Source organism: Corapipo altera, unplaced genomic scaffold, assembly GCF_003945725.1.
Source record: "Corapipo altera isolate COAL_440 unplaced genomic scaffold, ASM394572v1 104, whole genome shotgun sequence".
In the NCBI taxonomy this organism is placed as follows: domain Eukaryota; kingdom Metazoa; phylum Chordata; class Aves; order Passeriformes; family Pipridae; genus Corapipo; species Corapipo altera.
The window spans coordinates 442,647-455,646 of record NW_020884920.1 but is presented as its reverse complement, the minus strand read 5'-3'; the positions used below and the strand labels follow the sequence as shown (position 1 = coordinate 455,646).

General features: G+C 41.8%; 1 protein-coding gene and 1 long non-coding RNA gene across 5 annotated transcripts in view; one reads left to right on the top strand and one right to left on the bottom strand.

Moving 5' to 3' along the window:
* The first annotated feature begins 2,449 nt into the window (after positions 1-2,449).
* The window catches only part of CCZ1 (CCZ1 homolog, vacuolar protein trafficking and biogenesis associated), a 14,359-nt gene continuing 3,808 nt past the window's right edge, over positions 2,450-13,000 (top strand). The window contains exons 1-12 of one of the 2 annotated variants that reach the window (XM_027656431.1): positions 2,450-2,599; positions 4,182-4,279; positions 4,392-4,485; positions 4,583-4,657; positions 5,680-5,727; positions 6,282-6,365; positions 8,089-8,264; positions 8,863-8,944; positions 9,125-9,186; positions 10,099-10,210; positions 10,813-10,846; positions 11,186-11,303. In XM_027656431.1, the coding sequence (XP_027512232.1) occupies positions 2,498-2,599; positions 4,182-4,279; positions 4,392-4,485; positions 4,583-4,657; positions 5,680-5,727; positions 6,282-6,365; positions 8,089-8,264; positions 8,863-8,944; positions 9,125-9,186; positions 10,099-10,210; positions 10,813-10,846; positions 11,186-11,303 (1,085 nt within the window). In that variant the 5' untranslated portion in view covers positions 2,450-2,497. The remainder of the gene's footprint in view (positions 2,600-4,181; positions 4,280-4,391; positions 4,486-4,582; positions 4,658-5,679; positions 5,728-6,281; positions 6,366-8,088; positions 8,265-8,862; positions 8,945-9,124; positions 9,187-10,098; positions 10,211-10,812; positions 10,847-11,185; positions 11,304-13,000) is intronic. The other variant, XM_027656432.1, reaches the window with a different exon arrangement.
* LOC113953370 lies at positions 8,242-11,245 on the bottom strand. 3 transcript variants are annotated; one of them, XR_003529861.1, is made up of 4 exons: positions 11,134-11,245; positions 9,791-9,912; positions 9,274-9,332; positions 8,242-8,308 (listed from the first exon to the last, which is right to left on the bottom strand). It is a non-coding gene; the product is annotated as an uncharacterized LOC113953370 (long non-coding RNA). The 3 variants fall into 3 exon arrangements; XR_003529859.1 differs by having other exon boundaries at positions 9,274-9,912; XR_003529860.1 differs by lacking the exon at positions 8,242-8,308 and having other exon boundaries at positions 8,951-9,332.

Below are 13,000 nucleotides of genomic sequence, written 5' to 3'. Positions count from 1 at the left end.
ATTAGAAATGTAATAATTTAATTGAATCTCTTATCACTTACACTTTGTAGATTCTCACAAATACTTCCACCAAAAGCAATGTCAAGTTACAGATGAGGTTGCACCAAGCAGAATTATATTTTATCAATCACTACACATATATTAATTCCCTTCCTAGGAAACGTTTGGCAAGGAAACACCTTCCTTAGCAATCACCAATTACAGTGAGTCCCCACTGTCCAACTGCACATGCCCCCACAACATAACCCCTGCACCAGTATTTGTATTACAGCAGTAAACAGGCACCTTAGTCATAGCCCAGAATCTCCATCTTGTTAAGTCCTGACCAAACACACATCTAAATATTTATAAACAATTATATAAATATCGAAACCAACACAACCCAAAATCTACAGTCACTGCAGTTTCATAATTTCTTTGGTGAGAAATTAATTAACTTGACTATAAATAGCACCAATTTTAAAAATTTCCACATTTGGTTTTGAGTAGCATGAACAAATTAACTTCCCCTCTGACAGGCAGTCCTGATCACCACCTCACCCCTGCCTGCAGCAGAGCACAAGCAAGGAGGGGAACTGCTCTTTTTGTTCGATATATTCAATCCTGACTGGATGTTCCCAGAAATTGTCTCAACTGTGCTGCAGCCTTCAAATGGACAGATTATTAAAGAAAGGGCTCATCTGCACACACTGCTGAATTTAAACTCAGAGCTACAGGGTAGAAAACAAGAATTACTGTATGTGGATGTCTTATCCTGACACGTTTGGCCTGATGTTTCCTCAGAGCCTGCTCAGGGAAACCCTGGGGAGCCCAGTACAGCAGGGCCTTTCCTCTTCCTGCTCTGCTGGCAAGGGGCAGGAGTCACCCTCTGCTGTGGCCTCTCTGAAAACACCCACATGAAATGATAAAGCAGATTCTCTCTGCAGCTTTGGAAACATTTCCTACTGTCTGGGAATGCTGTGGCTCGGTCTGTTGTGTCCCTCCTACCTGTCCAGTCCACACAGGAGGAGCTGCTCAGCTCTTGCGAGGTTTGGGTTAAATGCCACAGCTGCAGGTAGGAAGGTGACACCCAAAGTGGTGACAAGATCTGCACCCACAAAAGGGAGTCTGCACACAAACTGCACCCACATGAACTCACATACCCAAACTCCCTGCCGAGCCAGCCTGAGGGCTCAGCATGGCCAGCTGAGGGGAGTCAGTACCTCTATTTTGTGCCTCCCGGCCCTCAGAGAAGTTCCTGCCTCCTCCAGGCCAGGTACCAGGAGGGTTTGCAGCCATGGCACAGGGCAGGAGGGGCATGACAGAGCACTGCAGCAGCCCAGGGGGAAACAATGGTCAGCTCTCTCTTGCTTACACCACTCACTTTTTGAGTACAGACATTAAATATTAAATTGCTGCAGTCTTACAGCATCTCTATTCCACACAGTGGTCCTACTGCACTGGATTGGATTCTCAAGGAATACACCAGCTGCTGAGGTGGACAAGGACTACCTGGAATGATGCTATTAATGCTGAAAGTAAATATAAACTAAGAGTGATGACAGTAACTGAAATAATAACAGAAGCAAAATAAAATAAAATAAACAAACAAACAAACAAACAAACTGATTTTTTTTCAGATTTAAGAAAGTTTACCAGTACCTTTTTCTAAATGACCTGGTGAAATGAGATATTCAGTTATAACTTTTATACTTTGCCAAGTATTTAAGTAATTATAATTCCTAAACTTCATACTCCTACGGAGAAGTAATGTGATAAATCTCTTACCATGTAGCTGTTTTTACTCCTAATTTAGTTCACGCTGAATTTTATTAAAATGGTAATTGAAAACTTATAGAAAAGCTTATTTTATTAGTTAAATGCCACTATCTTAAAATGCCAGAAAAAAACCCTGAAAAAATAATCAGAACAGACATAATATTTATGGTGAAAGGATTACCTGCACTATGTCATGCTGGATTACATTTCCTTCAATGTACTCAAACTTGTTGATCTCGTCTTTCAAACATCGAATTCTAACTCTAAAAATAAATCGTTTCTACTTTTTCCAGCAGCCCTGAACGAGTTAGAGGGGAGTGAACCGCGCCCGTGTTGCCTCTGCGAACAGGGGTGCGCTGGGGCAGAGCGGCACCCCCGGGCCCACCGGGAGGGGCTGTGCCCCGTCAGGGATCTGTGATTCCCGCTGGAGGTGCCCGCACAGCCCCTCGCTGAGGGAACACCGGGACCCCCCGGCCTCCCCCGGCCTCCCCCGCCCGGGCTCCCGCCGCTCCCGTGCCCGCCGTGTCTGGCGGGGGCGCTGCGGGTCCCTCCCCGCCCGCCGGGAGCGCTTCCCGGCCGATCCTGCTCTTCCGGGGCGGAGGCGGGAGCGCGGCCGGGCCGGGGCCGCTGCAGGCGCGGCGGGGCCGGGGCTGGGGCCGGTGCCGGGGCTGGTGCCGGTGCCGCGGCGGCCTCGGGCCGCTCCCGATGGTGTCTGGCGGCTGCCGGCCCCAGGCTCAGGATGGCGGCGGCGGCGGGGGGGGCCGGCCAGGAGAAGCAGCTCGCTCCGACCCTCCTCAGTTTCTTCATCTACAACCCCAAGCTGGGGCCCAAAGAGGGAGAGGTACCGGGGGCTGCGGGGACAGGCGGGCACCTCCCGGCGGGGCTGGCCCTGCCCCAGGCCCGGGACCGGGCTCGCACAAAGGCGGCCGGAGCTGCGGCTTTCCCGGCCCGCAGCAGCCCCTGGGATTTGGGTGTCAGCGGGGCCGGGATCGGTGCTGCCCGCTTCGGGGTCTGTCTCTGCTTCAGACCAAACAGGAGCAGTAACCGGGGGGGTTGTCACCGGCAGGGCCTGTATTGGAGATGGGGAGCTGGACAGGCAGTAACTGTGTTTTACTGATGCTGTAACTTTCTCTAAAAATAACTTTCTGGACGTAGATACAATGTGGTTACTATTACTGTTACAAGTTACCGTTTAACTTCGTTAAATTCAAGTTACTGCTGATGTTCTCTTGCTGCTATGACCCTTAACAAGTAAACTCAAGTTCTAGGCTTTAGCTTTAGAAAACAGCATGTTGTGTGGCTCATGTGATAATCTTCAGCTGTAATAGTTTTTGAACAGAGCAGTGTACTTACATACTTAGCAGTGACAGGACAGTGAGGCTGAACGTGCCCTCAGCAAGCTCCTGGGTGACTCCAACCAGGGGCAAGCTGTTGGTGCTCTGGAGGGACCTTCGGCGAGCTGGGGAATGGGCCAGCAGGATCCTGGTGGAGCTCAGTGAAGGCAAATTCCCGTGTGTGGGGTGAAATAATCTCACACACCATGGCAGGTCAGGGGCTGACTGGTTGGAAGCAGCTTTGCAGAACAGGACCAGGGAGTCTGGTGACCAACAGGTCGTACGTGAATCAGCAGCACTTGTGGCAGTGGAGCCGGGCAAGCCGGGCTGTGGCTCAGCAGGGCCAGTGGAGGGATTGCTTCCCCCTCTCCAGCACGTGTGGGACTGCTGGTGGGTGCTGTGTTCCTCCAGGGCTTCCCAGGGGAGCAAAATACTGACAAGATGAAGCAAGCCCAGTGAAAAGCTCTCGAGCCAGTCTGCGCCGTACCAGGAGAGCCTTCAACTGTATTTGTGCAGCTGAAGAACAGACGATGTGGAAGAGGGTCTGAGGGCAGTTTCACCAGCCTGAAGAATGGCTGGAGATGGTGGAGTCGGGTTCTTGAAGTGAAAGAATGAGACGTAATGGATGAAGTTCCAGCAAGGGGAATTCTGATGAGCTAGAAGAAAAACATTCTTCACAGTGAAGTGGTCTAATAGGAGAGCAGGGCCTGGAAAGGTTGTGGAATTTCCATCTTTGGATATATTGAAAACATGACTGGACAAGGCCTGGAGCAATCTGAGCTGGCTTTGAAACTAGCCTTGCTTTGATCTGGCTTTGAAGCTCGCCTTGCTTTGAACTAGCAGAGAAGCTATTTCAATAGCCTTCAATTTATAAAGTATTTTGAGATATCATGGGATGACTGACTGCTTAAATGTGCTTAAATATGCTTTTATCCATTATTACAGAAGCCCATTTTGGTACAAGATAGAATTCTGCCTAGGAAATACAGGGATTAAAGTTAAAAAACAAGCAAACCATGTACTCAATATTCTTTAACTCTGATTTTGTTAAAATGCATTTGCTTGGATTCTTCTTTTTTCACATTTTAGGAAGAAAAGAAGATTCTCTTCTATCACCCAAATGAAGTAGAAAAGAATGAAAAAATTAGAAATGTAGGGCTATGTGAAGCTATAGTGCAATTCACGAGGTAAGAAGTCTGATTGCATGGCTTGTTGTATTGGCACAAGCACTGTATTTTAAATCTCTCAGTTATATGTCTTCTTGCTGTGACTGTGTCCACATATATGTTTTCTTTCCAGGACCTTTAGTCCAACAAAACCAGCAAAATCCCTACATACACAGAAGAACAGACAATTTTTCCACGAACCTGAAGAAAACTTCTGGATGGTCATGGTACTTATGCATGTGATCTGCATGTTCCTAAAGCACCATCCTGCAATGTTCTCCATGCATTCTGCATTGTCTAATACCAGCCTGTTCCACCTCCTAGGTTGTACGGAATCCCATAATAGAAAAACACAAAGATGGAAAGCCAGTCTATGAATATCAGGAAGAAGAATTGCTGGTAAGACTGAACTTTCCTTTTTTTTTTTTTTTTAATGGGTTATATTGTATTTTAAGGGTACTTCCAGAAATATCTTAGTTTGATTCTTCTTGAACTGCTGTCAAATTGATTTTTCTATATATCCATATCTATCTCCATAAATGGAAAGAGGGCAAAGTATTTTCAGTCAAGTTTAAAGAAGAGTACAAGACAGAGGATTATCCAGAGAACAGTTCAAGATCATCCCATAAACATCAGCAAAATATGCAGCTATGAGACTTTAGCTTTAAATAGGTGAATATTTCTTAGGATCTGTTTGTTTAATGAAGTTCTTGCAAGATTTTAAGTCTACATATTTTTATTAGGTTTAAGTATACGTGTTACTACTTTCTTAAGACTGCTAGTAATATTTACTAATAACCTGGAAAACTAAACAGCTCATAACTATCCTGAGGTTTCTTGTCCAAACTGCAGGATCATTAGGCCTGTTTAATCATATACAGGAAGGGTATTTGGCCAGGCAGGGTAATATTTAAAAAGCTGGTTGGTTACCCCTGCCCCTGTTCAATACAGTGTGCACTACCTCTGTTCCTGATTGTGTCCTAACAAAAGGATGGGTGTCATAGGGACTCTTATTTTGCCAGTTAATTTGTCTTTTTGCATCTGGATTGAGATCTTAGCCCCAAAAACCTCCTTCAGCCTTTGACCTGGATGAAGAGAAAGCTACCAGAAATAGGTTTGTGTTCACTGGGTGCTGACCTCAGGGAAGAGCACTATTTGTAACTGGAATCTTGGGCATGAGTTTGTAAGGTGCTTTTGGTACTAAATGTGAGGGGGGAAGGGACTCCCTTTGTTGAAACTGTACTTTATGAGTACAAAGACATTTCTAAATGCTGACTGAAAATGCTATTTAACTTTTCGGAGATTGATTTCTCTAAATTGTGTCTTTGCTGGCTCTTTGAAAACATACATTATGTTTAGCTCAGCCAAAATACTTGTAATTCTGCCTCTGCTTCACTGATGTGCTGCTCTCTTTCCTGCAGGACAAGGTCTATAGCTCAGTCCTGCAGCAGTGCTACAGCATGTACAAGGTACAGTCAATACCAGAGGCTCCTCTGGGGAAGGGAAGAAGATCCTCATGGTACCCTTTGGGTGTGCAAGCTCATCATTGCTTTGGCATTCTGATCTCCTCACTGTTATCTGCTCTCTTCCTGCAGCTGAAAAGGAATTCATGGAAGAGAAAAATACAGCTCTGTGCTGGTTCAATAGTTTATTGTAATAATAAAAGCCTTCTAATTTTTGTAAAGTCCAAGTTTCATGGGCAGTTACACTAATAAGTATTTGATTTTGATGGTGTTAAGCTATTATCTGTTTGAGAAACAGCCCTGGTTAAAGGCCTTTTACAAAACAAGAGCATAAGACACTTAAATGACACATAAATATTCTGCCTCTGCTGCCATATCTACCTGGACTCCTCAAATCTTAGATGTTTTTTCAATAAAGAAGAGGTACATTTGGACTGATGTGGAGTACAAATACTGAGGAATGAGAGGTGTATTGTAACCTAGCTATATTCATAGCCAAGTTACAAGAAATTATTGTAAATGATTGCCCAACTAACTGATTTTTTTTTTTTAACTGTTAGCTTTTCAATGGCACCTTCCTGAAGGCCATGGAAGATGGAGGTGTGAAAGGGCTAAAGGAGAGACTAGAGAAATTCTTCCATCGGGTAAGACCTTAATTTTCAGGCACATAAAGTATGATTCTGCATTGGAAATAAGATGCAAAAATCTCCTTTAAGTGGCAGCAGTGTGACTATAAAACATAGGCAGTGGAAAACGTGTGGTGGCAACACAAAGTATCTGGGTACTCATTTTGTCAAATACTTCCTGCTTCTACTACCGCAGTAGGTTCTTCAAGTGGAGTTGAACCACAAAGCTGTTGGATACTTTACCTAACACAATCGTGTGCATTCTTCAGAAATTCTGTTTTGGTGTTGGAATTGGTTACTATGATACTAGTTTTGAGTTTTATTTGAGTAACTATTTGAGTTACTGTAGCAGAATCATTGCCTCTGGAAGGAACCTGGGAAGGTCATCCAGTTCAGCCTCCTACTCAAAGCAGGGAAACACTGTATTTAAACTCTCCTGCCCAGAGCTTTGGATGGTTGAGTCTTGAAAAGATCCAGGGGTGGAGATTCCACACCCTGTATGCACGTGGTGAAGCAGTAAATAGTTTAAATTTTTAACTTCTTCCCCCTACCACACCCCCAGGTGGAATTAGTAGTCATGCCTGAGAAGGTTAGAGGAAATATTGTCTTCATTATAACTAGCCTTCAGAATATAATTTCAAAGCTGATGTTTCAGTGAAAGAATGAAAAGCAAAATCTATTTCTGAGCAAGAAATCAAATATTATTCATGTATTTTTCACACCAAGTAACTGATTGAATAGTCTGGCAGAACTTTGAGTTCCTATATGAAAAGTTTCATCAGGCTTTAAAAGGTGGCAGCCAAGTGCCTGCCTGCTCCCATTCTCCTTGTTTGCACAGAAGGAAACAGGACTGCTGTTAGCAGTTAGTGCTTTTGTGGTAGAGATGTGAATCTTGAGATCCCTGCTAAGGATGGAGTGTAGACACTGTGTAAGGGTGTTTAAAATTTTGTTCTCCTAACAGATTTTTAAAATAACACAACATTGTGACAGTGTAAACAGAAGTACAGGCTTTGCTTGTGGATTGGGGAGGGTCTTGTTTTGTTTGTTTGTAAGACTTGTAGGCTTTAGAATAAACACCCCTGTCACAAGGAGTACTTTGATGAGCTGATGTGTGTTTCTGTCTATTAAAAATAGACCATGGCAAAAAAGAAAGTAATGTATTTTTATCTTTAAAACATTGTTTTTCTTTGATGTTCCTACTGAAAATAAAACAGTAATTTCTATAGGTTTGTATAATAGAAAGAAACCCAATGAAAATTTCTCTTTTTCATCAGGAAATTAGAAGAGCTTAAAAAATGTAGTCATTCAAATTTTCTGTTATAACCCTATTGAACAAGTTAGCAACATGTTGCTGGCAGGCTTGCACTGCACTGAAACTCTGAAAAGAAATAAGACTTAGATTACAAACTGAGAGAAATCTGTCACACATTACTTGTGTGTTTTTGGTGATGTGAAATGACTGTAGAGGGAGCCATTGGATAACACATCTTTCACAGAGCACTAGATAGTGCATTAGAAATCTCTTGGTAAAGGTTACACTCTATCAAGAAAGAGAACAACAGAAAATATCTCTTCCTTTGCACATTGAAAGCTAATTATCTGCTCCCAAGACAAGCAGAACTGGAAGGATTTTCTTTCTTTGTTAATCCAGATTATTGGTGATTAGACTCAAATTTGTCATTTAAATCTACACATTGTCAGTTTTCTGAATTCTAAAAGCCACCTATCATTGTTCTCTCAGTACCTGCAGACACTGCACTTACAGTCTTGTGATCTACTGGATGTGTTTTGTGGAATCAGCTTCTTCCCACTGGATAAAATGACTTACTTGAAAATTCAGTCATTTATTAATAGGATGGAAGAAAGCCTGAACATAGTCAAGTATACTGCATTCCTCTACAATGACCAGCTTATCTGGTAGGTACTTCAGTAATTCTTTTGTGTGTCTTCAACTTCTCATCCTATAAATGAGTGTCAAAATAGAAAAGCTTTTGAATCAGTGAAAGAGTTGGATAAAAACGAGAAAACATGAGTCATGCTACCATTCAGTAGAAAAGGCATTGGTCTGAGCTTTAAAATCTCCAGCCTGTATCAAATTATTACTTCCTGGGGAGCAGCTGGAGAAGTGTCCTTGTCATCTCCATCACAAGAGCCTCTGTGAATATACACAGGTTCCTCCATAGGAATTTTTAGAATTGAAGGTAATTAAATTAAGGATTGTTCTTCATGTCATTCTGTACTAGAAGTTGCAATGCTTGTGAAGAGTTCAACTTAAAAATGGACTTAAGAATAGCAAACTGGATCTTTGTTTAAGTATCATTTTATTTTTTTTCTGGTTTATGGCTAATTTATATGTGTTTTGCATTTAGCAAATAAACTAACATTGTAATAGAAATTAATTCCTGGGATTGAAATGTTGCTGCCCTGGTTTATTATGTGCTCTGCTCGAGTTTTGGTTGGAGGAAAATGTGTGATCTGAACTGCAGCACAAACATCATTTGTGGGTTTTTTCTAGGAGTGGACTGGAGCAAGATGACATGAGAATTTTGTACAAATATCTCACAACATCTCTGTTTCCAAGGCACATGGAGCCTGAGGTATGATAGTTGGGTTGGGGTTTTTTGGGGGGGAACGTGGTTGGTTTGGGTTTTGTGTTTGTTATTTTTTCTTTTCTCCCTGTTTCTCTGATCCTACTAAGGGCTAAAATACCAAGGAGAAATATCTCTCTTCTCTCTGCCTCTAAGCTGTTTTTTCCTGTGTGTCCTTTTTTGCTTCAGCTAGCGGGAAGAGATTCTCCAATACGTGCTGAAATGCCGGGAAATCTGCAGCACTATGGAAGGTGGGTCCTGTTTTACTGTCCCCATCTGCTGCTTCTTCCCTCAAGGGCAAAACCCCTGGGAGAAGTATGTGTATTTTGAGTACATACCCACACGCAGTTCATTCCAGAGGGTTGCACAGTAGGTGCTGCAATGTGAAACCTAACCTCTGGAAAAAAGAGAAAATGCTTCATTAACATAATTTCACATTTATTTTTCTTCCCATTGTTCTTAATGCACTGCCTGACAAATTTGGGAATTGCTCCAGTCATTTCTTTTCAGCCAGGCACTCCAGACAAAGGTGTAGATTTAATCTAGGATTTACCAGTTGCTTTTCCTCTGTACTCAGCATCAGGGTGGGGAATTCTGCACTTAAGCACCCGGGCAACATAATTTTGAGTAATTGTGGATTTGGACATCCTTCATCACGAGAATTCCTCTTCCTTGGTTTATTGTATTCCTTTGGGATCAAGACATTGGCACACATTCCCTGTCTACACCCCTCTCCCAAGTTTAGGTGCTTCTAGTACACCACTTCCTACACCAAACTAGTCTGGATGTACTGTTGGACAGGAAAGGAAAGGGGCTTCCCCACAGCAATAAAAAAGGGATTTTAAAGATACTCACAAACTGAAGGTGGAAAGAATTTTGTTGTTGTTTCTTTGATGATCTGCACAGCTTTTCCTTAGCATTATTCTGCCTTTCTGATGCTGTTTCTGTAACTCTTTGAGGCATATTTGCAAATAATCCTTAAAAAATGTAAGAATGTTGAGATAATATACAAAGGGCTCTATGCCTGTGTGGACAGCTGAAAACTCATTGTGTTCAAATCTATTCATACATGCAAGTAATTGTTAGTTTGGAGAACACCTGTTAAACTGGAGAAACTGAAATACAGGAATTCATCTCACCTGACCTGTTGAATTATTTTCTAGGTTTCTTACTGGACCTTTAAATCTTAATGATCCAGAAACAAAATGCCGCTTCCCCAAAATATTTGTTAACACTGATGACACTTACGAGGAGCTTCATTTAATTGTTTATAAGGTATTACAGTTTTCTCTGCAATTCCTCCACAGAATTAGGAATCTCTGTACAATTAAGACAGTGATGTGAAGTACTTAGGGATGTATAGAAAGGTGCACAGATATGACCAGGTTAAAGCAAAGAGACGGAAAAATAACATTTCTAGCTACAAACTTTAAAGCCTGAATCCTCTTTCCCCTTCTTTTGTACCCTCTCCAAAACAAGCAGCTGTTTTATTAAAACAAAGTACCAGCCTTCAGTTGGTTTAAGTGATATCATACCTTGCTTGAGTAGGATTAATCAATAAAATAAATTTTTTTTACATTAAATCCAAATTTCTTGAAGATATCTTTGCATAAATGCATTTTTACCAAATTTTACCTTTCCCCTACAACTTAAACTGTTAACTGGGCTGATTTGAAAATCATAGCTTGACTCTGTTGTGTAGGATTGCAAAGAGATTATCCTGTTGAAATGCTACCTTTCAAGTAGATTTTTTTAATTTCTTCTTTAATTTAACTGCTTCACCTGGGTGTGACCTCACTGAAGTATTGTCTTTTATTTGAGGTAGTTGAGGTAACCTGTTGTAAATGGTTTTTTTACTTTAACTTTTTTTGTTCCAGGCCATGAGTGCAGCTGTCTGCTTTATGATTGATGGTAAGTACCTGTCAGCATCACTTCTTTGGCAAGACGTTATTAGTACAAAATACTTTCACATGCAGCTTGTTTTACTCTTGAAAAATACTCCCATTAGTTTGTTATTTGAGTCTCTTTTTCATGAGTGCTTTTATCAGTCTGCTCTAATGGTTTAAGTAACTCAATTTACACACTAAATACTGCTTCAGTGAGCCCCTTTCAAAATCACCCATAAGGTTGTAATTATGAGAAAAATTTGTCCTTGGACTCATACTGATGTTTAAAGAGAACAACTACAGAAACTGTACCTTCAGCTGTGGGAAGGGAATCCCATCTCTGCCCTTTCTTTCCCTGCCACAGCTTCGATCCCGCCCACGCTGGAGTTCTGCAGGAAGCTGGACAGCATTGTTGGGCCTCAGCTCACCGTGCTGGCATCAGACATTTGTGAACAATACAACATCAACAAGAGAATATCGGGGTTTGTACCACACTTCCTGCTGCATTCCCTCATTACATGCTGAAAAGTTAGGTTTAATGAACTGCTTAAATAACAATATGAGCCCAGCTTTTGAAAGCATTGAGTTAACTGTGTACTTAGAACAATGTTTGTCTACCTTTCTGCACCCTGAGTGTTTATGAAGTGCATGTCCTTGCATGCTTAGGTGTCCCTGAAGAAAGAACATAGATGTTACTAATTTAGGAACGAGTGTTTATTGTGTGGCTGAAATCTTTTTCCTCTGTGTGCGTGATTGCTGTGGAGAAAATAATGTAAATACTAAGGCAAATATGACCATTACCAATTGACATTCTGCCTCCTCCTGCCCCAGCTGTCAGTAAATCATTCAGGTGCAAGAGGTGGAACTTCTTTCATATGTGCACTGAAACAAACTGACAAGTCTTCTGACACCTCTCCCCCATATTGAGGTAGAGAAGTAGCAGTTCCCTCAAAATTTTACCTTCAGTTTATACTGGCTAGCTTTTCTTGAGGGAAACAGAATCTCATAATGTTCACAAATAGCCCTCTGGCCAGTAGAACATTTAAGTTTAAAAAAATAAATTAAAAATATCACTGTCTTTGCCCACATCCTCCTTCATGCAGATTTCCTTTGAATTCTGCTTTCCCAGGTTGCTGTTCTGTGTAATGTTAAAAAACCAGCATTTTTCACATCAAGTGGTCACTGACTGCTGGCTCTGAGTATTGCCTTAGGAACAAGGCTTGGACAGTGTAACTCTTCACTCAGTTACAAATCCAAAAGCAAAATGAAGGTTTAGATACCAGAACAACTCTTGTTTAACAATTTCAAATGGGGATTTTAGTGAGTGGATTATTTGGTTACAACAGAAGTTTTACAGTTGAGGACTTGACTTGCCATAAAATTGTATCTATTTTTCAATAGATGTGTTAGTTGGGGAAGCAAGAACAGTATCACATATGGCAACAAAGGAGGAATTCAACCAAAGATAGGTGTGGGAGTGAACTCATTAGTGGTAGCTTCCCAAATCAGCAAAATCGCACGGGATAGAATAGGATGTGCTTGAAATTGTGCCAATCTACTAAATCATTAAACTTGGGCTTTTTAAATGTCATCTGGGACTGGCTTTGGCAGCTTTAGCTCTTTAAAAGTTTAATGCCATGGTGTCCTGAAAACATGATCCAGTTTCTTGACACTGATGCATGTGGGTGACGGAGAGCAGGGGTATCTGGTTGTTTGCTGAGGTGAGTGGTGTCATCACAGTATCTCCCTGGTCCTAAATAATGCATTGCCTCAAGTACCAATTCCTGTAGCCAGTTTTTGCATATCTGAATTCGTTGTGGCTTCTACCAAAACTACAGCTCTAAGTGACAGTTTTTATATTAAATACATAAAAGTGGAAATGGAGGAACACTGCCAAGGCTTTGAAAATAGTCTCTTGCTTGGCCCACACAAATGCTGGGGGCAAATCTAATTGCCTGGATCAGGGAAGAGTTTGTTCTCTGGATTGTAACCAATAACAAAGACATGAATGGAGGATGACTTACTGATCAAAGTAAAGACTGAGCATCCATTCAAATCAGAGGGACTGGCCTAGGGGAGAGCAGCAAGGGAACAAAATGGGGACAGAGCAAAACCAGCTCATTAGAAAAATGCAAATGAATAACTACTGTGAAGGGGGACAAGGCCTTTAGACTCCCCT